Source organism: Bos indicus, chromosome 5 (assembly GCF_029378745.1).
Source record: "Bos indicus isolate NIAB-ARS_2022 breed Sahiwal x Tharparkar chromosome 5, NIAB-ARS_B.indTharparkar_mat_pri_1.0, whole genome shotgun sequence".
Lineage (NCBI taxonomy): Eukaryota > Metazoa > Chordata > Mammalia > Artiodactyla > Bovidae > Bos > Bos indicus.
Window position 1 is genome coordinate 29,932,527 of NC_091764.1, and position 25,361 is coordinate 29,957,887.

The window sequence follows — 25,361 nt, forward strand, 5'->3', positions numbered from 1 at the left end:
ATCGTCATTAAACTCATGTTATCAATATCACCACCCGACGCCACCATGCTCTCAAACTCACCACCATGGCTGTCATCACAGTCATGACCCCTGTCACCATCATCCCCACATCTATTTTTTTTAATTAATTAATTTTTAAATTTTTTGGCCACACTGCATGGCATGCAGTATCTTAAGTTCCCTGACCGGGGATCGAACCCATGCTCCCTGCAGTGGAAGCACAGAGTCTTAACCAGTGGGCTTCCAGGGAAGTTCTCCCACTTCTACCTTCAACTCAAATGTGAATTCTGTCATAAGAACTCTCACCACAATCATCACCTTCAGCTACAATAGTCTTTCTAACACCCACTATGTACCAGACTCTAGGCAAGCCCCAAGATTACAAAGAAATAGGAGACACGATCTGTGTCTTCAGAGAATCTGTTGGGGTCTCTCTCGGGGAAATCAGGACGCATTCATAAAAAGAGCCTAGTAAGTCGAGGAAGTCGATGCTTATTGCCACTTTGGGTGGTAGGAAAGCCTTCATGGAGGAGGAGGCCCTAAAGTGAAGCTTCAGAGGATGGTGGCCGGATAGGCAGAGGGGAAGGAGACAGGAACCAGCCTGATGTGTCCGGTGGAAAATGACGCGAGGACACCTGGCCAGAGGGGAAGACCAAGCAGAGGAAGAAGAGAGGGGGGAACGAGGTTGGAATCAGAAAAGAAGCACATGGATTTCTAATGCATTTGTGCAGGCCTCTACACTTTCCAAAGCATTCTCTGTGCTCAGTTGGTTTAGAAGAGCCATACTCTTAAAAATCTGCCCCATTTCCAGGCTTCCAAGGTGGCGCAGTGGTAAAGAATCTGCCTGCCAATGCAGGAGACATAAGAGACTCAGGTTCGATCCATGGGCAGGAAAAATCCTCTGGAAGAGGAAATGACAACCTGCTCCAGTATACTTGCCTGGAGAATTCCATAGACAGAGTAGCCCAGTGGGCTACAGTCCGTGGGCTTGCGACTGAGCACAACACAACCAACAACCTTCAGCCAGGGGGAGGCAGGCCTGAGGCTGAAGCCTCCAGCCTTCTGCTCCAGCAGGAGGCAGTGTGAGTGATGGGACCCAGTCAACCTGAGTCACAGTTCCTCCCAGTGGATACCAATAGGCAAGTTATTCTCTGTCAGTTACGCCTGCCTCTCAGGCTGTTGCGTAGACCAGACGTCATACGAAAAACACTGCATGTGAGTCCAGGCAGCCTAAAAATAAAATGTTATGTCCATCCCCTAGTCTCCCTGCCTCGTACCTTGTCCATCACCTGGAGATTGGACAGCAGCTGTGTCAGTCCCGTCCAGGCAGACCACACAGCAGTTTTTCTACTGGTGCAGGGTGACGGAGCAGAAAGAACACTGCTCTAGGGGCTGGAGAGGACACTCTCCAGAACACTGCTCTAGTGTGCCACACTGCACAGCTTCAGGGGGCACCATTCACATGTGGACGCAAGGATAGGAGGATTTAGGGAGTAGATACTATTGACCAACTGCGCCTAAAATCTCCCCCTCCTGGGACTTCCTTGGTAGTCCAGTGGTTAAGACTCTGAGCCTCCACTCCAGGGGCACAGGTTTGATCCCTAGTTGGAAAACTAAGATCCCACATATGGCAGGGCACAGCCAAAAAATTAAAATAAAATAAAATCTCCCCCCTCCTGAATGTCTTTCATGACTGGTCCAGGACATTCAGCGCCTCAGCTCAAGCCTGTTTGACCAAGAAATCCCCTGATCCACCTTGCCAGAGGGCTTCCCTGTTGGCTCAGACAGTAAAGAATCCGCCTGCAGTGTGGGAGACCTGGATTCGATCTCTGGGTTGGGAATTTCCCCTGGAGAAGGGCACAGCCACCCACTCCAGTTTTCTGGCCCAGAGAATTCCATGGGCAGAGCAGCCCAGCAGGCTACAGACCATAGGGTCCCAAAGAGTCGGACATGAGTGAGTGATTTTCACCATCACTGTCACTTTGCCAGAGAGACTACACGCTCTACCCACTGGGGAGGGCAGGGTCCAGAGCCAGGATTCTAGGGCAGGAAAGAAACATCTAGAGCTTCTGGATGAAGCTCAGGTCCATTCTTCAGCCAAAAAACATACCACGAATTCCATATAAACAAGATTATGTAACTATTTACAGATTTCATATGACCAATGCCCTGGGACATAGCTGTGCTGTGCTTAGCCGCTCAGTCGTGTCTGACTCTTTGTGGCCTCATAGACTGTAGCTCACCAAGCTCCTCTGTCCCTGGGATTCTCCAGAATACTGGAGTAGGTTGTCATGCCCTCCTCCAGGGGATCTTCCCAACCCAGGGATTGAACCTAGGTCTCCCACATTATAGGTGGATTCTTTACCATCTGAGCCATCAGGGAAACCCAGGACAAAGCTAGGTTTTGTTATTTGCTTCACTTTCACTTTCTAGATGAATAAATGGGAGCTCAGAGAGGTGAGGGGCTTCCTAGGTGGCGCTAGTGGTAAAGAACCCACTTGCCAATGCAAGAGACATAAAAGACACAGGTCAATCCCTGGGTTGGGAAGATCCCCTGGAGGAGGGCATGGCAAGCCACTCCAATATTCTTGCCTGGAAAATCCCCATGGACAGAGGAGCCTGGTGGGCTACAATCTATGGGATCATAAAGAGTCAGACTGAAGTGACTAAGCATGCACGCACAGAGAGGTTAAGTGATGTTGCCCAACACCACTGAAGCCATGAATGGCTGAGTGACCTCAGGATGTCAAAGGTCATGTTGTCCTCCAGCCCCACCCTGCTCAGAGATGCTTAGCAACTCGCAGGAAGCCTTTCAGTTTGGAAGGATACAATAGGGGGGTTAGAACCTAGGCCTCCTCTCCAGCCCCTAGAGCAGTGTTCTTTCTGCTCCATCACCCTGCACCAGTAGAAAAACTGCTGTGGGGAAGCAAGTTTGGCAGTGGAAAAGGAGAAATGATGGTTGGGGAGAGAGGAGGGAGCTGGAACCCAGCGGGTGACTGTGGAGGATGGGGTCAATACTGAGATGGGAGGGCTGGGGCACCCGGGCCTGTCGTTGGCTGGGGCTGGGACCAGCCTTCCCCACTCCATCAGGCCTGGGGCTGCAGGCTGCCAGTGTTCCTCCATCAAGACCCCCGGAGAGCCTGAAATCAAATACTCCTCCTCCCCTGTTCAGGCAGTCTTATTGCCACTGACAGCAAATGTATTGCTCTAATCTTTTCTCATTTCACCAGGATGGGCTCCATTCTGACCTCCCTCCCGGCCTTGAAGCCTTCCTGAGGCAGGGGGGAGGCACTGAGATGGGAGGCGCTGGGGCTGGGCTGTAAGGGAACAGTTGCAGTGATGGCAGATTTGATATGCCTTGTCTCTGGAAGGCGGAAAAAGGCTAGAAAATTTGGAGATCTCTGTGGGGGACCCATGATGAAGGGTCCCCTGTGAAAGCAGATGGGAAAGGCTTGGTGGGCAATGAAGAACCAGGGCCTGGAGCCCCAGGGAAACAGACTTCTGCAGAGCAGACAAGCCTGGGCATGTGTGTTTGTGTACGTGTTGGAGCCAAAATTGTAAGCTTGGGAGATGGTCCTGACGAGATGGGGCAAGGCAGGGTTTGTCCACGCCCTCCAGAGTGACTGACCCACCCTGTCCATCCTCTGTCCACTCTGCTGCCCAAGAAGCCTCGCCGGTATGAAGCCCCCGTGCTCCCCTGGCTGCCTCTCTTTCTGGTCTTCGCTGCTTAGGTGAGCACTCAGGTTCTGTGGTTGTTGTTCCGTTGCCAAGTCGTGTCCGACACTTTGCAACCCCAAGGATTGCAGCACGCCTTCCTATCCTTCATTATCTCCTGGGGTTTGCCCAAGTTCACATCCACTGAATCGGTGATGCCCTCCAACCATGCTTGGCAACCTCAAAAAGGCTTCGTGGGAGGCCTGGGGGTCTGGGAGGGCAGGAGGAGCGGCTCTTGAGAGACACTCAGCCTGGGGGTCAGGGCTGGTGTCTAGAGCCCAGGAAGAGGGGCAGGGGTCGGGTAGGGCAAAGGGACGACTATGGGAAGGAATCTGCTGCTCTGAGCCTTTGAGGGCTGTGAGAAAGGAACAGCTGGTGAGTGGAGCTTGGCAGGGAGGAGAAGTTGGGGGAGTGAGGCAATGTTCTGGCCCTGGGTCTTTCATTTGCTTGGCTAAAATCAAGCCTGAGCTTGTGTGTGTGTGCCTGTCTGTCCCAGGGCAGGGCAGAGCCCCTGTGTTGCGTCATGGGGAGCGCCTGTCTGAGTGCACCTTCAGGTTAAGCTGGAAAGTTTTCTGGATCCTGACAGTCTGAGTGTGACAGGGCCTCAGCCTTGGGGGTATATTGTGTGGAAATCCACTTCTCTCTTCAAAGTTCTCTGGCCCTTGCCAGGGAGAAACTTCTGATTGGAGAGCCTGAGCTGGGTCAGAGCTCTGCCCGGGGTTCAGCAGGGCTGGGGTGGGGTGGGCGAGGGGCTGAAAGTGGAGGAGGGTGCTGGCCTCGATCCCGTCTGGCAGTGAGCTGCTGCTGCTTACTGCCGGGTGAGGCAGCCCACATCTCAGCAGAGGTCTTCTCATAATTACTCCTTTTTTCAGACAAAATCTCTGCCTGAACTGACTTTCTGCTCCTCTCTTACTGTTCCCCAACTCCTTCAGAAAGGAGTCCCTGCCTCCCCAGATCTCCATCTGTTCCCCACACTCCGGAGGTTCATGCCAAGACCACTCCCTCGGGATGGCCATCTGTGCCTTGTTGGTACCTTTTTTTTCCTCCTCCTTTCCTTGTCTGAAGATAGCTGAAGTGGAATGTGAGAACTTTCCTATGAGCCAGGCCAGGAACTGGAGCTCCAGGTCTAACGAGAAGGGAGTGACTGAGGTGTATGCAATATGCTGGGTCCCCTCTGGGTCCCTTACCTCCCTCAGATCTGTACATCTCCCTTACAGAGCCTTATGTGTAACATGTCTTCGTTATTGTCTCTAGACACAGGACTGGAACCGGGGTGGTATCCTCTCCCAGTTTGGAACCGCTTTCTCACCCCGTTTCCACGTCGTTTCCAGGATGCAGCGCCCCCTAGTGGCCTAAAATCCCTTCCCTTTTGTAGTTTTGCAGGATGGCCGCTCAACTCCAAAGGATTTCCAAACTTTTTCATTCCAAAACACTTCCAAGACCTTGACATGTTATTAGTGTTGTTTTGTTTTGTTTTTTGGGGAGCGGTCATGATGCACGGCTTGCGAGATGTTAATTTCCAACGGGGGCTGAACCCAGTTCCTTGGCAGTGAAAGTGCTGAGTCCTAAACATTGGACTGACAGGGAATTCCAGCAGTTGTATTTTTGATATCTGTTGATTGAGAAAGCACCATAATGACTGAGTTCTGGATCTCATCATTAAAACTCATTTGCATTTTATTCATCCCCCAGCAATCATACAGTTACACATAGTCAATCAGTTACACACAGATGGGTTACTCATAGTCTTTATGGTGCCACAGGATAAATCTCCTGTGATTATTCCAAGGCCTCTAAATTTGGGAACCATGGATTTAAACCACTCCTTATGTCACTGATGCGGAGACAGGCCTGGAGAGCAGAAGAGGTCTGTTTAAATTCGGTTGCACCAGAATTTGAATTCAGGGTAGATATGTGCCCCAGGGACTGCCAGTTTCAGTCCTATAGGGGCCTAACTGGAAGAAGGCAATGGCACCCCACTCCAGTACTGTTGCCCGGAAAATCCCATGGATGGAGGAGCCTGGTGGGCTGCAGTCCATGGGGTCGCTAAGAGTCAGACACGACTAAGTGACTTCCCTTTCACTTTCCACTTTCATGCGTTGGAGAAGGAAATGGCAACCCACTCCAGTGTTCTTGCCTGGAGAATCCCATGGACAGAGAAGCCTGGTAGGCTGCAGTCTATGGGGTCGCACAGAGTTGGACACAACTGAAGCGACTTGGCAGGGGCCTAACTAGGGAGGAAGCTGCAGGTAGAAGATTGGGTGATGGGCAGGAGAGCAAGACCGTCCCCAAGAAGTGCCGAGAGCGCACCCCATCTTCCTTCTGTTCAGAGCAGGTAAAACAAGCCTAGAAGGGCTGCAAAAGGGACCCAGGGGAAGGAGAGAGCAAAGGAACAGAGAATAAGTAGAGATGACAGTCTGCTCTGCTTCCAGCACTTCCCTAATTTACCCAAACTGCGCAGACTTCAGACAAGTCTTTTCACTTCTCTGAGACTCACCTTTGTCGTCTGTAAAATGGGAGGGAACTAGCAGTTTAACTTTCCCCTCTCTGTGGGAATAATACTTTGCTTGTCCCATAGGACTGTTCAGAGAATCTAATGAAATGTGTGTGAAAGTTCCCCAGCAACAGCTGGGGAAGAGAACTTTGAATCCATGATCTCCTTTTTAAACCTTAAATCAACAGATAGTAGAAGTTGAACAGAGATGGAGAGAGCCCAGATCTGATTCCAGGCCTGACTCTGAGAACTGGCTCTTGACTTAACTTTCAGGGTTAAAAATTAGTAGTGTTGCTACCTGTTACAGTTTACATGAATCTCTGGCCTTTTTTCAGAACCAGCTACTTTCCTCTTCCTTTTCTCAGCCTGTCTCCCTACAGTTCCAGCCACCTTGAACTCAGAGTAGCTGAGCATCCTTTGAATGAAGTATGGGCAGGCAGTAGGGCTTGCTGGGTCAGCTGAGGTGGGCACAATGAGAAGGGAAGTATACTAGTGTTGGTGGGAGGGGGGATGGGGGGCAGTACAAGGTAAAAGTGAAAAGTGAAAGTGAAGTAGCTCAGTTCAGTTCAGTTCAGTTCAGTTGCTCAGTCAGTCGTGTCTGACTCTTTGTGACCCCATGAATCCCAGCACGCCAGGCCTCCCTGTCCATCACCAACTCCCGGAGTTCACTCAGACTCACATCCATCGAGTCAGTGATGCCATCCAGCCATCTCATCCTTTGTCGTCCCCTTCTCCTCCTGCCCCTAATCCCTCCCAGCATCAGAGTCTTTTCCAATGAGTCAACTCTTCCCATGAGGTGGCCAAAGTACTGGAGTTTCAGCTTTAGCATCATTCCTTCCAAAGAAATCCCCCAGATGATCTCTTTCAGAATGGACTGGTTGGATCTCCTTGCAGTCCAAGGGACTCTCAAGAGTCTTCTCCAATACCACAGTTCAAAAGCATCAATTCTTTGGCACTCAGCCTTCTTCACAGTCCAACTCTCACATCCATACATGACCACAGGAAAAACCATAGCCTTGACTAGACGAACATTTGTTGGCAAAGTAATGTCTCTGCTTTTGAATATGCTATTTAGGTTGGTCATAACTTTCCTTCCAAGGAGTAAGCGTCTTTTAATTTCATGGCTTCAGTCACCATCTGCAGTGATTTTGGAGCCCAGAAAAATAAAGTCTGACACCGTTTCCACTGTTTCCCCATCTATTTCCCATGAAGTGATGGGACCAGATGCCATGATCTGCATTTTCTGATGTTGAGCTTTAAGCCAATTTTTTCACTCTCCTCTTTCACTTTCATCAAGAGGCTTTTTAGTTCCTCTTCACTTTCTGCCATAAGAGTGGTGTCATCTGCATATCTGAGGTTATTGATATCTCTCCCGGCAATCTTGATTCCAGCTTGTGTTTCTTCCAGTCTTCTTGTGTTTCTCATGACGTACTCTGCATATAAGTTAAATAAGCAGGGTGACAATATACAGCCTTGACGTAGTCCTTTTCCTATTTGGAACCAGTCTGTTGTTCCATGTCCAATTCTAACTGTTGCTTCCTGACCTGCATATAGATTTCTCAAGAGGCAGGTCAGGTGGTCTGGTATTCCCATCTCTTGAAGAATTTTCCACAGTTTATTGTGATCCACACAGTCAAAGGCTTTGGCATAGTCAATAAAGCAGAAATAGATGTTTTTCTGGAACTCTCTTGCTTTTTCCATGATTCAGCGGATGTTGGCAATTTGATCTCTGGTTCCTCTGCCTTTTCTAAAACCAGCTTGAACATCAGGAAGTTCACGGTTCACATATTGCTGAAGCCTGGCTTGGAGAATTTTGAGCATTACTTTACTAGCATGTGAGATGAGTGCAATTGAAGTCGCTCAGTCCTATTCAACTCTTTGTGACCCTAAGGACTGTAGCCTACCAGGCTCCTCTTTCCATGGGATTTTCCAGTGGGTCTCAAACTTGTTTGCACATCAGAATCACTTGGGAAGTTTTTAGAAAATTCCCTAGTCTCACTCTTCATGATTCTAGGCCTTGGACACATATTTTGGATTCTCATGACCAGCTGGGCAGGAAAGGGGTGGTGAGGCTACTTTACTTTCTTGGGGGTAGCCATTCAACAGCAATTCTAGAGCACTGGGTTCTCAGTGAAGTCACCCCATCAGTAGCATCAGCATCACCTGGAAATGCATTAGAAATGCAAGTCCTCAGGCCCTACCAAAGACTTAATGACCAGAAACTCTAACTGTGGGCCCAGCAACCTGTTTCAACAAGAACCCTTGAGGGGATTCTGATGCATACTTGACAACCCCTGGTCTAGAGGAGGAACCTACTGAAGGTCAGGCACGTGGAAGTGCTGTGGTCTTGGCTTTTAAGGAGGCTGGAATTTAGCAGAAAGAAGTTCAGGACCTCAATAAATGCATCTCTTCCCCTAGGCAAGGGTCTAAGGAACCTGAGCACCTGGGAGAGGCACAGATGTGTTTCTATAAGGGGACTTGGTTGTATTAGAGTCTGATTTAATTCAACACATTATTCATTGTGAGAGGGTGATTCCTAGGCATGGGGCAGGAAAAACATGGGTTTGGGAAGATTTGTTTTGTTTTCAGTGAGAGGGAGGTCATCAGAAGAGAGAAAGGAAAAACAAAAGACAGGGAGACACAAAGTAATAAGAACTAAAACTTATGTGGAGCCCTTACTATATGCCAGGCACTGTGCTAAGAGTTTTGCAAACACTGTCTCATTTAATCCTCCCAACAGCCCTTTAAACTATAATTATCACTCCCATTTAATGCATAGAGAAATGGAGGCACAGACAAGTCAAGCTGCCCATAGAAGCAGACCTTGAACCAGGGCCAATATAACTCCTGAGCCCATGCATTTTACCAATATGCTTTGGTGCCTCTCCTAGAGAACAAGAAGAAGTTCTCACTTGCCATTTGCTAAAAAAAAAAAAACTCTTCAATGGCTCACTAGTGCCTGGAGAATTAAACTTATCTTAGACGGCTTGGTATTCAAGGTCTCTTATTCTGTGATACCAAAATTCCCTCCAGCCTTTACCACCCCCTATCAAGATTCTTGCACTTCCGCCACGCTGGATTAATTTCTCCATCTTTGAACATTTCTGACTACTTCACTTCCCATTCCCCTCCCCGTTGGGATCCTATCCATTCCTCAGGCTCAACTCAAATGCCTCTTCCTCCCTGATTCCCAGCCAGAAGAGGGCTTGCTCCCCCGCCCCGAACCCCTGGGGACACACTCCGCATCTCCGTACTCTGCGCCGTGTGTAGGGCGCAGTACACCGTACACGTAAGTACACCTAAGTGCTCCACACGGGCTGGTGTAATTGACAAAGGGAACAGTGATTCTCGAATGGAGGTAGGGAGTAAGACCTGTAGAGATGGTGAGCAAATGAGAAGGAATTGGGAGATAAAAGCCGAAATGGGGAGAGGATGAAGACAAACACTGGGCGGCAACCAGACGGCCCGCCGCCAGGGCCGCGTCTCCTCCAGCCCCGCCCGGCCTTCCCATCCCCCCCACCCCGCTACTGCCCAGCGACCGACGGTGCCGGCTTCCCGGTCGCGACTTCTGGGCAGGCGGCCCGCCCGACTCGAGGTGGGGCGCCGGGGTGGCGGGGCCGCGCGCTCGACCGGCCATCCGCGTCCTCGCATTAGCATAAATCCCATTAGCGGCTCCGGCGCGCCGCGGCGGCCGGGGGAGCGGGTAGGGCGAGGGCGGGCGTAACGGTGCTAATGCATCCTTCGACGGCGCGGTACAGCAGGCAGAGGCCCTTCTACAACCATTACCTCGCTGGTTCCTCCGAATCACCCGGTGCGTGGGGCTCTCCCAACGCGAGAGATTAAATAACCAGGCCAACATCTCCCCTCTAATAAGTGGCAGGGCCGGGAATCGAATCTGTGCTTTCTGGCATCAGTTCTCATGCTTTTCCCATCACAGCTCCAGGATGCCTCCCTACCCAGAGAACTACAGTTTGAGAAGAAAGGGGTTTAAAACATCCCTACACACACACACACACACACACACACACACTTACACACATATGCACACACACACACACACATTTTCAAGGGCTGGTGTAGCAGGGAAGGGGGTTGAATGGAATGGGAGGGGTGTGGTGGTGCTTTGGGGGAAGGGAGGAATGGGGTGTCAGTATCACCAACCCTCACCCATCATTTGGGACACAGAGTTTGGATGGTGGGGTGGAATGCTCCCACTGTCTTATTGAATGCACCTCTGCTCCCTCACATGACTATTTATTGGAGCTGCAAAAGCAAGAGATTATAGCAGTAAATTAGAGGAGTACAATCTCTGTTCTCTGGACGTTTATGGTCTTGTGGGTAAAATCAGGAATATTTGCTGGGCACTCACTGTGTGCCAGAAACTGTGCAAAGTGTTTTATATGGACAGCTCACTTATCTATGAAATAGGTTCCTAGACAAGTGAGCAAAGGCACAGATGGCTTCTAAAAGTCCATATAGTTGGTGACTAGAAGAACCAGGAAGATGAAAAAGATGAGCTGACCTGTGGGAGGAAGTCGTTCTAGGGAAGCTTATAGGGAAAGGCGTGGCTCTAGGCCTCGGAGACCTCCCTGAGCAAGGCAGAAAACATCTCAGCTGCTGCAAAGGATTAGGAAAATTTAGCCAGGTGAAGAGGCTGTGGCGGTGGGAAAGAGGAGCTGGAAATGCCAGAGGGTCACGAAATGCAGCTCTAAGGGCAAGCCAGGGCCAGGTTAGGAGAGCCTTGTTAAGGATTTTGGTCTTTATTGAGGAGGAAGTTGAAGTCATTAATGGTTTTAAACAAGAGAGAAGCATGATTAGAATTACATTCTTAAAAGATCATTCAGGGTGTAAAAAATGCAAGTGAAGGGTAACCAGATTCACTGATGGCTTGGACAACTGAGTTGGGATTAAGGTGGAGAAGGTAGGAAGAAGTGGATACATACAAACAGATACTTAAGAACTGCGCTGAAGTAGGACTTCTCTGGTAGTCCAGTGGTTAAGAATCCACCTGCCGATGCAGGGGACACAGGTTTGATCCCTGGCCTGAGAAGATTCCACATGCCATGGGGTGATGAATCTCACAGGCCACTGCTACTGGAGTCCCTGTGCTCTAGAAAACCCGAAAGTGGCAACTCCTGAGCCCGCGTGCCCTAGAGCCTGCACTCTGCCACCACAATGAGAAGCCTGGGCACCAGCAAGTAAGACCCAGCGCAGCCAAGTGATAAAAGAAAAAAATAAAAGAATATTTTTTTAAAAAGACTTGTTTTAAGTAATTGGATAAGGGGTGAAGGGGAGAAGGTGAGAACTGAGTCATTTTACATCCCCTTCTCTCCCTCAACCCCTAATCATTTAATAAATCCATTTCATTTCATGAATATCTTTGCCACCTGTTCCCTCCTTTCCATTCCCACTGCCACTTGTCTAATTCAGCTTGTGTCCTCTCCCTAACAATGAAGCAAGTCTTTCTACTTTCAGATTTTCCCCTCTCTAAACAAACCTCCATGCCATTTGAGCATGGTGGTTGTGGTTTAGTCACTAAGTCATGTCCAAGGCTTGCGAGCCTATGAACTGTAGCCTGCCACATTCCTCTATCCATGACATTTTCTGGGCAAGAATACTGGAGTGAGTTTCCATTTCCTTCTCCAGGGGATCTTCCCAACCCAGGTTTCCTGCACTGCAGGCAGTCTCCTGCGTTGCAGGTGGATTCTTTACTACTGAGCCATCAGGGAAGCCCCCATTTGAGCACACGACCTATGTAAAATGCAAGCATAATCAGAGTCAACCCAGGCCCTATTATCTTGTCATTGTGTCAGTTATAGGATAAAGTCCCATCCCTTCCTAGTCTGGTCATTCTTTGCTAGCGTACATTACATGTGTCAAAGCTATGGTTTTTCCAGTAGTCATGTATGGATGTGAGAGTTGGACTATAAAGAAACCTGAGTGCCGAAGAATTGATGCTTTTTGAACTGTGGTGTTGGAGAAGACTCTTGAGAGTCCCTTTGACTGCAAGGAGATCCAACCAGTCCATCCTAAAAGGAAATCAACCCTGAATATTCATTGGGAGGACTGAAGCTGAAGCTCCAATACTTTGGCCACCTGATGTGAAAAGCTGACACTGGAAAAGACCCTGATGCTGGGAAAAATTGAGGGCAAGAGGAGAAGGGGATGACAGAGGATGAGATGGTTGGATGGCATCACTGTCTCAATGGACACGAGTTTGAGCAAACTCAAGGAGATAGTGATGGACAGAGAAGCCTGGCATGCTGCAATTCATGGTATCTCAAAGAGTTGGACAGGATTTAGTGACTGAACAACAACAATATTATGTGTTGTAAGGATCAGTAGAGATCTGTGCTGTGTGGTTGTAATGTAAACTCTCTTGTCTGAGGAGGCCTTACAAATAGCTGTGAAAAGAAGAGAAGCAAAAGGCAAAGGAGAAAAGGAAAGATATACCCATCTAAATGCAGAGTTCCAAAGAATAGCAAGAAGAGATAAGAAAGCCTTCCTCAGCGAGCAATGCAAAGAAATAGAGGAAAACAATATAATGGGAAAGACTAGAGACCTCTTCAAGAAAATTAGAGATACCAAGGGAACATTTCATGCAAAGATGGGCACAATAAAGGACAGAAATGGTAGGGACCTAACAGAAGCAGAAGATATTAAGAAGAGGTGGCAAGAATACACAGAAGAACTATACAAAAAAGATCTTCATGACCCAGATAACCATGATGGTGTGATTACTCACCTAGAGCCAGACATCCTGGAAAGTGAAGTCAAGTGGGCCTTAGGAAGCATCACTATGAACAAAGCTAGTGGAGGTGATGGAATTTCAGTTCACCTATTTCAAATCCTAAAAGATGATGCTGTGAAAGTACTGCACTCAATATGCCAGCAAATCTGGAAAACTCAGCTGTGGCCACAGGACTGGAAAAGGTCAGTTTTCATTTCAATCCCAAAGGAAGGCAATGCCAAAGAATGTTCAAACTACTGTGCAATTGCACTCATCTCACATGCTAGCAAAGTAATGCTCAAAATTCACCAAGCCAAGCTTCAACAGCATGTGAACTGTGAACTTCCAGATGTTCAAGCTGGATTTAGAAAAGGCAGAGGAACCAGAGATCAAATTGCAACATCTGTTGGATCATTGAAAAAGCAAGAGAGTTCTGGAAAAAACATCTACTTCTGCATTTTTGACTATGCCAAAACCTTTGACTGTGTGGATCACAACAAACTGTGGAAAATTCTTAAAGAGACAGAAATACCAGACCACCTGACCTGTATCCTGAGAAATCTGTATGCAGGTCAGGAAGCAACAGTTAGAACTGGATATGGAACAACAGACTGGTTCCAAATCAGGAAAGGAGTGCATCAAGGCTGTATATTGTCACCCTGCTTATTTAACTTATATGCAGAGTACATCATGAGAAATCCTGGCTGCATGAAGCACAAGCTGGAATCAAGATTGCCAGGCGAAATATCAATAATCTCAGATATGCAGATGACACCACCCTTATGGCAGAAAGTGAAGAACTAAAGAGTCTCTTGATGAAAGTGAAAGAGGAGAGTGGCTTAAAACTCAGCATTCAGAAAACTAAGATCATGGCATCTAGTCCCATAACTTCATGGCAAATAGATGGGGAAGCAATGGAAACAGTGACAGACTTTATTTTGGGGGGCTCCAAAATCACTGCAGATGGTGACTGCAGCCATGAAATTAAAAGACGCTTACTCCTTGGAAGAAAAGTTATGACCAATCTAGACAGCATATTAAAAAGCAGAGACATTATTTTGCCAACAAAGGTCCGCCTAGTCAAAGCTATGGTTTTTCCAGTAGTCATGTATGGATGTGAGAGTTGGACTATAAAGAAAGCTGAGCGCCGAAGAATTGATGGCCTGTCAATGGCACCCCACTCCAGTACTCTTGCCTGGAAAATCCCATGGACAGAGGAGCCTGGTACGCTGCAGTCCGTGGGGTTGCGAAGAGTCGGATAGGACTGAGCGACTTCACTTTCACTTTTTACCTTCATGCATTGGAGAAGGCAATGGCAACCCACTCCAGTGTTCTTGCCTGGAGAATCCCAGGGACGGCGGAGCCTGGTGGGCTGCTGTCTATGGGGTCGCACAGAGTTGGACACGACTGAAGCGACTTAGCAGCAGCAGCAGCAGCAGCTGGAGAAGACTCTTTGAGAGTCCCTTGGACTGCAAGGGGATCCAACCAATCCATTCTAAAGGAAATCAGTCCTGAATATTCATTGGAACGACTGATTCTGAAGCTGAAATTCCAATACTTTGGCCACCTGATGCAAACTGACTCATTTGAAAAGTCCCTGATGCTGGGAAAGATTGAAGGTGGGAGGAGAAGGGGACGACAGAGGATGAGATGGTTGGATGGCATCACCGACTCCACGGACATGAGTCTGAGTAAACTCCGGGAGTTGGTGATGGACAGGGAGGCCTGGCGAGCTGCAGTCCATGGGGTCGCAGAGTCGACTGAGGGACTGAACTGAACTGAACTGTCGGCTCAGTAAATCTTCCGAAATTCTTCCTATTGAATGGAGAGATTATCCACTTCTCAGTTAAGAATTTCCAAAAGTCCTATTTCCGGGTCTGGGGAAAACAGGCCCAGAAAAATTTGCCCTCAAAAAGTATCATTTGCCTTTAGTCAACATGGTATCTTGAATGCCTTCAAGAAAGTGTTCCGGAGGGAGTGGGGCGAAGGGAGAAAGAAAACCCCCAAAACTGTTGACCTTAGTCAAGATGGGTGCCTTTGGCCTCGCTCTATCAGAACGCGCATGCCCACTCTTGTGTCCCCGCCCTTCTCCGTTGCCCTGGCGTGTGCGTCAGAGCGTGGGCGGGGGGAAACACCGCGGGAGGAATAAATTTCTCTGTGATTGGTTGGTGCAGGATTTCAAACCTGGCCTAGCGGCGCGGTGCTGTTCTGCCGTTGGGTGAGACGCGGAGGGAAGTAGAAGGCCGCCCGGGTGGGGCCAGGCGGACCCGAAAAGGTGGGTGTCGGGGGTTGCGAGGAGAGGTGTTTGTGGCGCTGGGTCTTTTGGGGGAGGGAGGCGTCCCCGGTTGGTGAGCTGTGGCCCTCACGGGGTCGGGGTAGGGGGAGGCCGGCACCAACAGCTCCTCCTCCGCGGCCCTCCTCCGGCCGGGGGCGCGGGCGGCCTGAGCGGGCTTTACTTAGGGAGTGGGGGGGTTCTTTCGTGGCGCCATGTTTTGTGGAAAGCCGGGGGCGTCTTTTTGAGATGGTGACTTCAACAGGGCAGAAGCTACCCCAAATAAATGGCTTTCACTTAAAGACAGAAAGTAGGTGGGGTAGCAAGACTTTTTCGACGGTTCTTTTCGGAGGAACAAAACTTTTTCAATGGGAAAAGCCCTGGTGTTCTAGAGGCCGAGGCGGCTTGGAGTGGAGCCCCACTTTCTAGTGGGCTGTGTGAGTCTCGGGAAATGATGACATTTGCCTTTCTCATTAAAATCTCAGCCTTAGAAACAGCAAGGCCTTACTTTATCCTTTCACATAGATCCCTGTTCATATCTAGATCCTATAGACTCATCTACAGAGGGAGTCTATAGGAGGGAGTGTATAGGATTGTGGGTTGGGTGGGAAGATAAGCTTATTTTTAAAGAAACGTCATCGTACTCTTTAATGTGGTGGGTGAGCTTTCGAGTTATTGAAAATGTTTAGGGAAGACGCCTTTCCTATAGGTTAATCATTCAACAGGCATTCAGTGCAAAATTAAGTACAAGACAGTCTTACTTGGCTTTAAATGAGCTTGCAACTTATTTGTGCTAATAGAACTTAGAAAGATAACTGTGGTGAATATAGTAGGCCTTTACACTGTTGAGAATACGTTAGTCCGGCCCTTTTAGAAAATATTTTGCACCATTTATCAAGAGTCATAAGAGATTTTTTTTACCATCTAACTTGGTACTCCAAGCCTTGGAAGTGCATTTTTAAGGAACATGGCCACTTGAAGAAAAACACTGTCCGTAGTGATGTTCAGCTTATTCGTTCATTGAATATTTTATCATCATTTGCCAAATGTCAGTCATTGTTCTAGGCACCAGAAACTCATCAGTGAGCAAAAATCTCTGCCTTCTTGGACGTTAAACTAGTGGGGAGACAAACAATAATCCAAATAAGTCAGTTAATATGTAAATATGTTAGATGTAGATAAATTTTTTTGAGCAAAGTAAAGCAGGAGTTTGGGGGGAAAGATGCAATTTGAAAGGGTGGTTAACAATGGGACAATGTTTTTTTTAATTGAAGTGTAGTTGATTGACAGTGTTGTGTTAGTTTCTGGTTACAGCAAAGTGAATCATGTTCTTTTTCATATTTTTTTCCATTATGGATTTTCTCCATTATGGATAATTACAGGTCCTGCTATACAGTACTCTTGCCTGGAAAATCCCATGGACGGAGGGGCCTGGTGGGCTGCAGTCCATGGGGTCGCTAGGAGTGGGACACTACTGAGCGACTTCACTTTGACTTTTCACTTTCATGCATTGGAGAAGGAAATGGCAACCCACTCCAGTGTTCTGGCCTGGAGAATCCCAGGGACGGGGGAGCCTGGTGGGCTGCCGTCTATGGGGTCTCACAGAGTTGGACACGACTGAAGCAACTTAGCAGCAGCAGCAGCAGCAGCAGCTATACAGTAGGACTTTGTATGTTTGTCTGTTTTATGTATAGTTGTTTGTATCTGCTAATCCCAAACTCCTAATTTATCCCACCCTCTTAGTGCAGGAGACCCGGGTTCAGTCCCTGGGTCGGGAAGATCTCCTGGAGAAGGGAATGGCAACCCACTCCAGTATTCTTGCCTGGAAAATCCCATGGATGGAGGAACCTGGTAGGCTACAGTCCATGGGGTCGCAAAGAGTCGGACACGACTGACTGACTTCACTTTCCTTTCACTTTCTTTCGTTTTTGGTTGCCATAAGTTGGTTTTCCATTTCTGTTTCATAAATAAGTTCATTTGTGCTGTATTTTAGATTTTACATATAAGCAATGTCATATGGTATTTGTCTTTTTCCGATTTCCTTCACTTAGTATGATAATCTCTAGGTCCATCCATGTTGCTGCAGATGGCATTATTTCATTCAGGGCTGAGTAGTATTCTACTGTGTGTGTGTGTATATACATAGGTGTGTGTGTATATATTATGTGTAATATATATATGTGTATATATATTATATACACACACACCCGTACATGCCCCTTCTTTATCCATGCATCTGTTGATGGGCATTTAGGTCGTGTCCATGTCATAGCTATTGTAAATAGTGCTGCTGTGAACATTGGGGTACATATATTTTTCAAACCATTGTTTTTTTCTGGATATATGCCCAGGAGTGGGATTACCAAATCATATGGCAAGTCTGTTTTTAGTTTTTCAGGACCTTCCGTACTGTTTTTTCCATAGTGGCTGCTCCAGTTTATAATCCTGCCAACAGCGCAGGAAGGTTCCCTTTTCTCCATACCCTCTCTAGCATTTGTTATTTGCAGACTTTTTAATGATGGCCATTCTGACTTGTGTGAGGTGGTACCTCATTGTGATTTTGATATGCATTTCTCTAATAATTAGTGATGTTGAACATCTTTTCATGTGCTTTTGGGCGGCTTGTATGAGTAAATGACATTTGAATAAATACCTGAAGAAAGTGAGGGAGTGACCATCTGAAAAATTCTAAGTAGAGGTAAACAGAATTACCCAAATGTTCAAGGAAGAGAACAGTTAAATAAATGTTTATCAACTTCTTGCAACTTAATGGAAACATGGTAGAAAAAAGTAAGAATATATAAATCTATGATTGCAGTTCTATGAAATATGAGTGCATAATGGGCAAAGATTACTTAGGGAGGTGCATTGAGTTCAGGGTGGTGAGGTTTTAGTTTCACCATTAAAAAATGTTACTTTTTTTTTGAACAGAGAAAATTAACAGTATGAGGCAGCGTTTTATATCTGCCAGATGAGTGTTTTAGATAATAAAGAGGTTGTTTTATACTAAAATGATTATGGAACGCTTTCCATAAGTTGATAATACTTACATTAGACCCTGAAGAATGGAACACTTTGGAATGGAAAGAATTCACAGAAGAAAAAGAATAAAAGGAGAACTTAGTATAATGAACTGGTAATGATTTTATGAAAAATAGTAATTTGTCTCGTTCTGCTTTTTTTTTGGGGGGGGCGTACTGCACGGGCTTGTGGGATCCTAGTTCCCCCACCAGGATAGCTGGGCCCTCCGCAGTGAAAGTGCAGAGCCCTAACTGCTGGACTGCCAGGGAATTCCCTCTTATTCCGTATTTTAATCTTCATTCATGTTGGACTGAAGGTGTTCTGTTTACTCTTTCTGCAGTTGACTTGCTCATGAGAACATTTGTTTTCAAGATATTCCTTCTGCCTGCCAATTGAATAGAGGCTTTGATATGGTGAAGCAAAAGCTGGACATTTGGGAAAAAGAATTGTTCTGAAATAACTTTCATATGAAAGCATTTTGTAGTATTGAGACAGTCTTAGGGGATGTTTTTCCTTGGCAGCAGAGAACTGGTATTGTTAATTTCTTGGGACTCTTTGGATTTAGTAACGTTTGTGAGAATGTTTTTCATCAAAACTCTTTCCTGAAAAACTCATTGCTTTGTCTTACAATATTTAACACTCTTGATGCATCTAAAACCTGATGTATAGGTCTCTTAATAATGTTATTTGTAGGGGGAGGAAGAAGAGGATAGAGACTTTTCCCAGGATACTCTGCAGTAAGATCTGCAATAGTCTGTTATTCTGAAGGATGATGTCTGTTCTCTTGGCTGGGTGATTGAAATTAAATTGGGGACTCAGAGCAATCACATCAAGCTGAGACTCTTTCCTGGTGATGCCAAATTGCTCCCTTAAGGATACTCACAGATTGGGAATCTGTAACATAGTGACTTCTCCACCTCTGGGGCTTCTCATCAATAACAGCTGAGATTCTCTAGCACCTTTTTGTTTAAAGTGCTCCACAAACTGATTTCCTTGCTACACACAAGGATCATTTCAGCTTTCCCAGAAGACAGCCGCCTCTGTAGTGAAAAAGTGACAGCTGTTTTACAGCTGCGCAGCAATGTACTACAATATGACTTTGTTTGTGTTTCCGTTCACATTAGTGTATCTCCTAGCTATGAGCTAAATAATAAAGGGGGAGAAATAAACAAGTATTCATGAGGGTGAAGATGTGACCCAGCAGGAAAATTAACACGATTTTTAGTTGATACTGAATAGAATGAGTAAATTTCAACTTGTCAAGATATCAGGGTTAGTACTGATACAGAAAGATATTTTTGTCATCTATAAATAATTCCTTAGAGTCACTTCTATAGAACACAAATAAAAATACATAGTTCCCCAGCATACAAAGTGAAGAGGATTATATTTTCTGGTGCTATTTGGATTGCCCAAAGTAATTCTGTCTTAGAGGAAAAACTAGCTCTTCTCAGATGCTATGAGGCTCATGTAGAAGAGCTTGTTTAAGAGCCTAGACCATGTCAAATTTTACTGTCTCCTCCGTTTTTGATTTGAAGTCCAGCTGTGGTTTGCTAATCACTATTCTAGGATGTAACTAACAACAATCACACAAAAACAAAACCAAAAAATTTATACCCACTCTAATACCCTATAGTCTTATTGTGAGGTTTGCTTTATACAGTATAAAACTTTTATCTCCATTAATTTGTAGAATTCTTTGAGGCAAATATGGCAAGTATTTTTGTTCCCATTTATAGATGTGTTTCAGAATTTTAAGTGACTTATCCACGGTTATACAACAGGTAAATAAAAACTAAAAGTTTATCCTAGGGCTTCTGTCACCTTTATTTAACTGTTTTCTTTGTTTCCATGTATATTAAACATGTTCAGGTAGAATGGAAATGCTTTTGACAATTAAATCATGGTGGGGAATGTGTCTGTATTCATTCATGAGTTTGTTCTCTGGCTTCAATTTATCAAGTGTTTTTTTTCTTTTTTTTTTTTTTAAATACTGAGCCTTTGCAATTTAGTTCCAAATGTAAGGTTTCTCCTTTCAAATTTAGAGTCTAGCTGGGACATAGCTGGTGAAGTTAAAATAGAGTACAAGATGAATGTGCCACGTGAGCAAAGCAGTTGAGGAAAGATTGGGACCAGAGAGGTCAGTTGAAGTGAATGTTAATGACCTGCATGTGTTGAGGGGCTGGCTGTAACATGCATGAGAGAAGAATCCACAAAGTTCGGTGACTATATTTGTAGGAAAGGGAGTAACTTAAGGTGACTCTGAGGTTTGAAACTGAGTGACTGGGAGAATGATAAAAATAAGAAAATCAAAGTTTGATGTCAGGAGGAGGAGGACCAGGGTAGGTCAGTGGGTAGAGTAGTTGATAATATATGTGAGGGAAGGATGTTTTCAAAATCAAGCTCGGCATCCAAGTCATCCCGAATTGAGAGCTATAGGATTGAGTCAGCGGAGGGAGAGCTGAGGGCCAGAGAGAGAAATGGGGGGGCTGTCTGTAGCTATGCAATGACTCAAATGGGGTAGTTGGATACATTGAAACAGCTGTCTCCTAGGTACTAGGCATCCTGTTAGGAGAACAATGTAGATTGGGGTAGTTGTGTGAAATCACAGTTACTACAGTGAGATGTCCCCAAGTAGGTACTCTGTGTCTTTAGTCTTTTCAGGAATCAAGTTGTGTTTTCAAGAAAGTACCTCCACACAGTGCTCACTCTAGGGAGTGGTGTACACAAGAAAATAGTGAAACAAGAATAGAGGAACTTGAGAAAATAAAGAATTTCTCTTAAAGGGGACAGAGAATCAGATTGTTGTCATTTAAGTCGTAAAAGTCCTCTGATTTTTTTTTTAATGACCAGTTTTCGGTATTCTAGTTGCACTGTCGAATTTTCCTTTTCTGCTTGTGTGCTCAGTCGTGTCTGACTCTTTGCAACCCCATGGACTGTAGCCCGCCAGGCTCCTCTGTCCATGGGATTTCCCAGGCTAGAATACTGGTGGGGATTGCTATTTCCTCCTCCAGGGGAATCTTCCCAACCCAGGGATTGAATCTTTTCTGCATTCCTAGTGAAGTAGAAGTTCTTCTGTGTACTGAGCTCACTGTTGTACAATGTCAGATTATACAGATGAGGGAAGAGACGATAGACACGAATAATAACCCCATATTAAAACTGACCACCGACTTTGATTTTTATTGGGAGCCAAAGGAATTCATCATTTGAATAGGCTACTGAACGCCCTATCCCTGTTTTCTGTCCTGTAGCACAGAGATGTATTTGCCTTTCTTTGGTCATATTGTTAAAACCCAAGGGCATCTCTGTGACTTCTGCATCTTTTCCTACCAGTTTTAATACTAGTCTTGTAGTTTTGTTTCTAGTTTAGAGAAAGAGCTTTGTAATAAATTTGTCGGTCTGGTTGCTTAGCAGCTTGCTGTGATTATTATGTAGCTTGGAACAGATACATTGCCGTTTGAAAATCTTGGTTTCCGGCCCTGATTCAGGTATATATTGCATCCAAGCTTGGAATTGAAAGCTTTTTTGCTATTAGAGCAATCATCATACAAGTACAAATGAGTAATTCTGTAGCATTTAATAGAAAATCTTAATGTTTATATATTCCTTTTTCCTTTGGTTTTCCCTCCCCTTTCTTGCCCTTATAGCTTATAGTACAATGTTACAAACACTGTAAAGTCACTAATCCTTCATAAAAGAGTTCTTAAAATTTTATTTAGATGCATGAAAGAGGACCTGGACTAGAACATTCAAGGGATGATTAGGAGAACATAAGAAGAATCCTTTAATGGTGTTTCGGAGGACGTTCAGTTTTCAAATGAAATTTGATTTTTTAATTTCATTTCCTTGATAATTTTCATAACATCGCACTGATGTCTTTCTTTCTCAACTGTTAAGATCTTATTTCCTCAAAGTGTTCCCAGTTAAAGTCTATTTGGAACAGAACTGCCTGTAAGGACACCATTTTTAATGTAATATCAGCAAGTCTTTAGGGGGGAAATATGAAGCTTGAAATTCACTATTACAGAACACAGTAGCAAATGATTTTTCCTTTGCCCTTCTAGCTGTGAAGGTGGTGTATTGTCTCCTTGATGCCAGAATGTGGTACAACATAATCCTTTGCCTATACTTAGTACAAATTTATTAGACATAGTCCCTGCACGCAGTCCAGCAGAGAGCCTGCATTACAGAAATAATTCTTGTGCTGCTGAGCTGGCGATTTCCCCACTTAATCGCTCGTGTGACGTCATCTGTGCCGTTGGTAGGAAATGTGCTGACCATGTCCTGCATTTTAAAAGGCAGTTGCCACATGGGTACTAGCTAAAAATGAAATTAAAAATAAACCTTTCAAGTTACATTGAAAGTCTTCAAAGTACAGCAGGATTAAAGTGGCAAAAATGTTATATTAATCATTAGGCTCGACTAAGTAGTTGATCACCTAGTAATAAACTAACACACTTGTCCCTAATTGCTTTCTTCTCAGCTCCAAAGTGATTGTAGAATGGAGGAAAAGAAGTAGGCAGCAAGGGGTGTTACATTCAGGGGACTGAAATGCTTTTGTAATTTTCAAATGAGTCTTAAACATTCTAACTTTGTTTTTATAATAAGGATTACACAAAACATCAGTTGTTGACTTGAGATTCTCATAGTGGTAGCTTACACATGGATGAGTCCAGATGTTAGTCACTGATCACTGTGCTGGATTGCTACTGAATCTTTTGTCTGGGGGAGATGGCAGGACCCCTAATGTATATTTGATTTCTTGGCAGGAAGATGGATACTACGATGCTGAATATGCGGAATCTGTTTGAGCAGCTTGTACGCCGGGTGGAGATTCTCAGTGAAGGAAATGAACTCCGTAAGTCATTCTGAGATGGCCTGTGAGGAGAGAAAAAACAGATTTCAGATTTGGGCTTTCTACATAGCCTAAGTGTGTTCCAACCCTAAAATTGTTTTTCATTTTGAGTTACCTAAAAAAAAAACAATGGTCAGTTATTTGTGGTCAAAGCTTCATGGACACGGATTCTAAATGGTCACTTTTTTTTTTCCTGTAGTTATTTTTAAATGGGTTTTACCCAGATTTTTTCATTATTAAGGTTCTCTTTTCACTAAATAGTTGGCATTAGTTGCCGATTTCATTTTTGTATAACAAACTGGGCAAAATCTATTGAATTTCTAAGGATGTTGCTTTTTTCATTAGAGGAATAGTCGTGTACATTTTTTATCTGGGGTTTTCCCTGTGTCCTATAAAACATTTTCAATTGGAAAGGAGAAAAATGACATAATTTCTTTTTGAAGGAAGGACAATCCATCTGCTTTCACCTACTTCATATATTTGATGCTTAGTAATAAAGGTTTGAGGTTGGGTGGAGAGCTAGGGAGGCAAAGGAGGTGGTGATGGAATCGTCTTCTGGGAAGTAGATTAGTGACAAAGAAAGGTGGAGCCGATAGCTCTGACTTACTGATCTAAGGGAATTATTCTTTACTGGCTTTTCTTTGTGTTACCATCCTCTCCTATTTCAGATTTTCATGAATATCTAATTCAGTGGGTGTTGCTGCTAAGTCAGTCTCATTGGTATAAAAGTAATGCAAGAACTAAGTCTTAAAAATCTTCATAGTACTTACTATAGTGTGTTGCTTGTGCCATTCAGTGCTTTCTTTAATTTGATTCATGCTTTTAATAGCTTTCATTTACTTACAGCCCTTTCAAAACAATATTCTTTTTTCTCTAATAACTATTGCATGACCTTGTCATCTGGTACCAACTCAGTAACCATGATGGCATACTAATTAGGCTTTTCTTTGAGGTCACATCATCTCAGAAGACAGATTGTTTTGGAGTCCAGTGGGGAAGAGATCTTAAAATTCAGGTTCACTCAGCCCATATTCAGTGAGAACCTATCACAACTTCTAGCACATGTAGAGGGAAAGGGATGACTAAATGACTTCATGGAAAAAACTAGGGTTTGACTTGAGCCTTCAATTGGATATAGGGTAGGATCCCAACAGACAGAGGTAAAAGAGGTCATTGAGTGTTAAGGGAGACTTCTGAGTGGAGGCAAAAGGGTGTTGGATGTGAGGTAAATAAGGGTAAGTGGGGAATGACTTAATCAGAGCCGTGCTTTTGGAAAGTTACCCTGCCAGAGGTGGTGGCTGCATTAGAGGTGGAGGCTGAGAGGCTGATTAGGTGTTTGCCCTAGCTCAGGAAAGAGGCATTAGGGAGCCCTAACTGGAGCGATGATTGTGAGCGTGGAAATGGGCAGAAGAGGCTGTGATACTAAGATCTCTAGGAGGAAGCAGCTGATGGCATGTGGGGGCAGAGGGAGGAATTTGAGGTTTGGAGTCTTAGTAACTAGTGCTGGCTTTTAACTGTTATTTCTGTCTGTGAGATAGGAATTTTGCCACAAGGATTTGGAGATAAATGAGATACTAGGTTGTGAAAATACCTATGGAAAAAATATGCCGTAAAAATACAAGATATTTATTCTTACAGGAACCTTTATTTTATAAGTAAATTTCTGTCTTTCCTTAATTTCTGTTACAAAGTAGAGGTACATTTTGTACCCGCTCTGAATCCCTAACTTGGTATGTTGCCCTTTGAGGAACTAAAATGACTTAATGTCTTCTGGACTCTAGAATCTCCTTTTCTGCAACCACTCTAGTCTGTTATCTTCTTAGAGCCTAGGAATTCTTCCCATGCCTAATTGTCCCCTGACTCCTTACTCTTGCTCTTCATCATATAACTTCATTCCTTTCTTTTTTTTTGTACAGTAATATCTTAGTCATGTATGCAAATGCTCTGGTTTTGGTCTAATATAAACAAGCATTTAATCATTTGTATTAAAATAGGAATGCCTTCCTTTAAATGAACTGATACTTTATTTGGTTTCAGTTCTGTTGTCCGATTCAGTTAGATCTGTAACATATGCCATTTAACAATGAATGGGAATTAAACCCCAAATAAGACTTTTCAAGGAGTATCCTAAAGAACAAGCTAACCAGCAAATTAGGTCAAGTGAAAATCTTTTCATTCTTAAATTGTTTTTCAATTCAGGAAATAGTTGAGTGTGTAGGCAGCACTATATTTAGAAACATTGACCACAGTGTAGAACTAGAAAGCTTTTAGA

The 25,361-nt window shown here is 44.9% G+C and overlaps 1 protein-coding gene across 5 annotated transcripts in view; it reads left to right on the top strand.

Annotated features, from left to right (window-relative positions):
- Nucleotides 1-3,642: 3,642 nt before the first annotated feature.
- The window catches only part of RACGAP1 (Rac GTPase activating protein 1), a 37,343-nt gene continuing 15,624 nt past the window's right edge, over nucleotides 3,643-25,361 (top strand). The window contains exons 1-2 of one of the 5 annotated variants that reach the window (XM_070789140.1): nucleotides 3,643-3,731; nucleotides 23,004-23,092. In XM_070789140.1, coding sequence (XP_070645241.1) covers nucleotides 3,679-3,731; nucleotides 23,004-23,092 — 142 coding nt within the window. In that variant the 5' untranslated portion in view covers nucleotides 3,643-3,678. Of the gene's footprint in view, nucleotides 3,732-15,063; nucleotides 15,214-15,438; nucleotides 15,648-16,616; nucleotides 16,880-23,003; nucleotides 23,093-25,361 lie in introns of those variants that run through there. The other 4 variants (XM_070789141.1, XM_070789144.1, XM_070789142.1 and 1 more) reach the window with 4 other exon arrangements.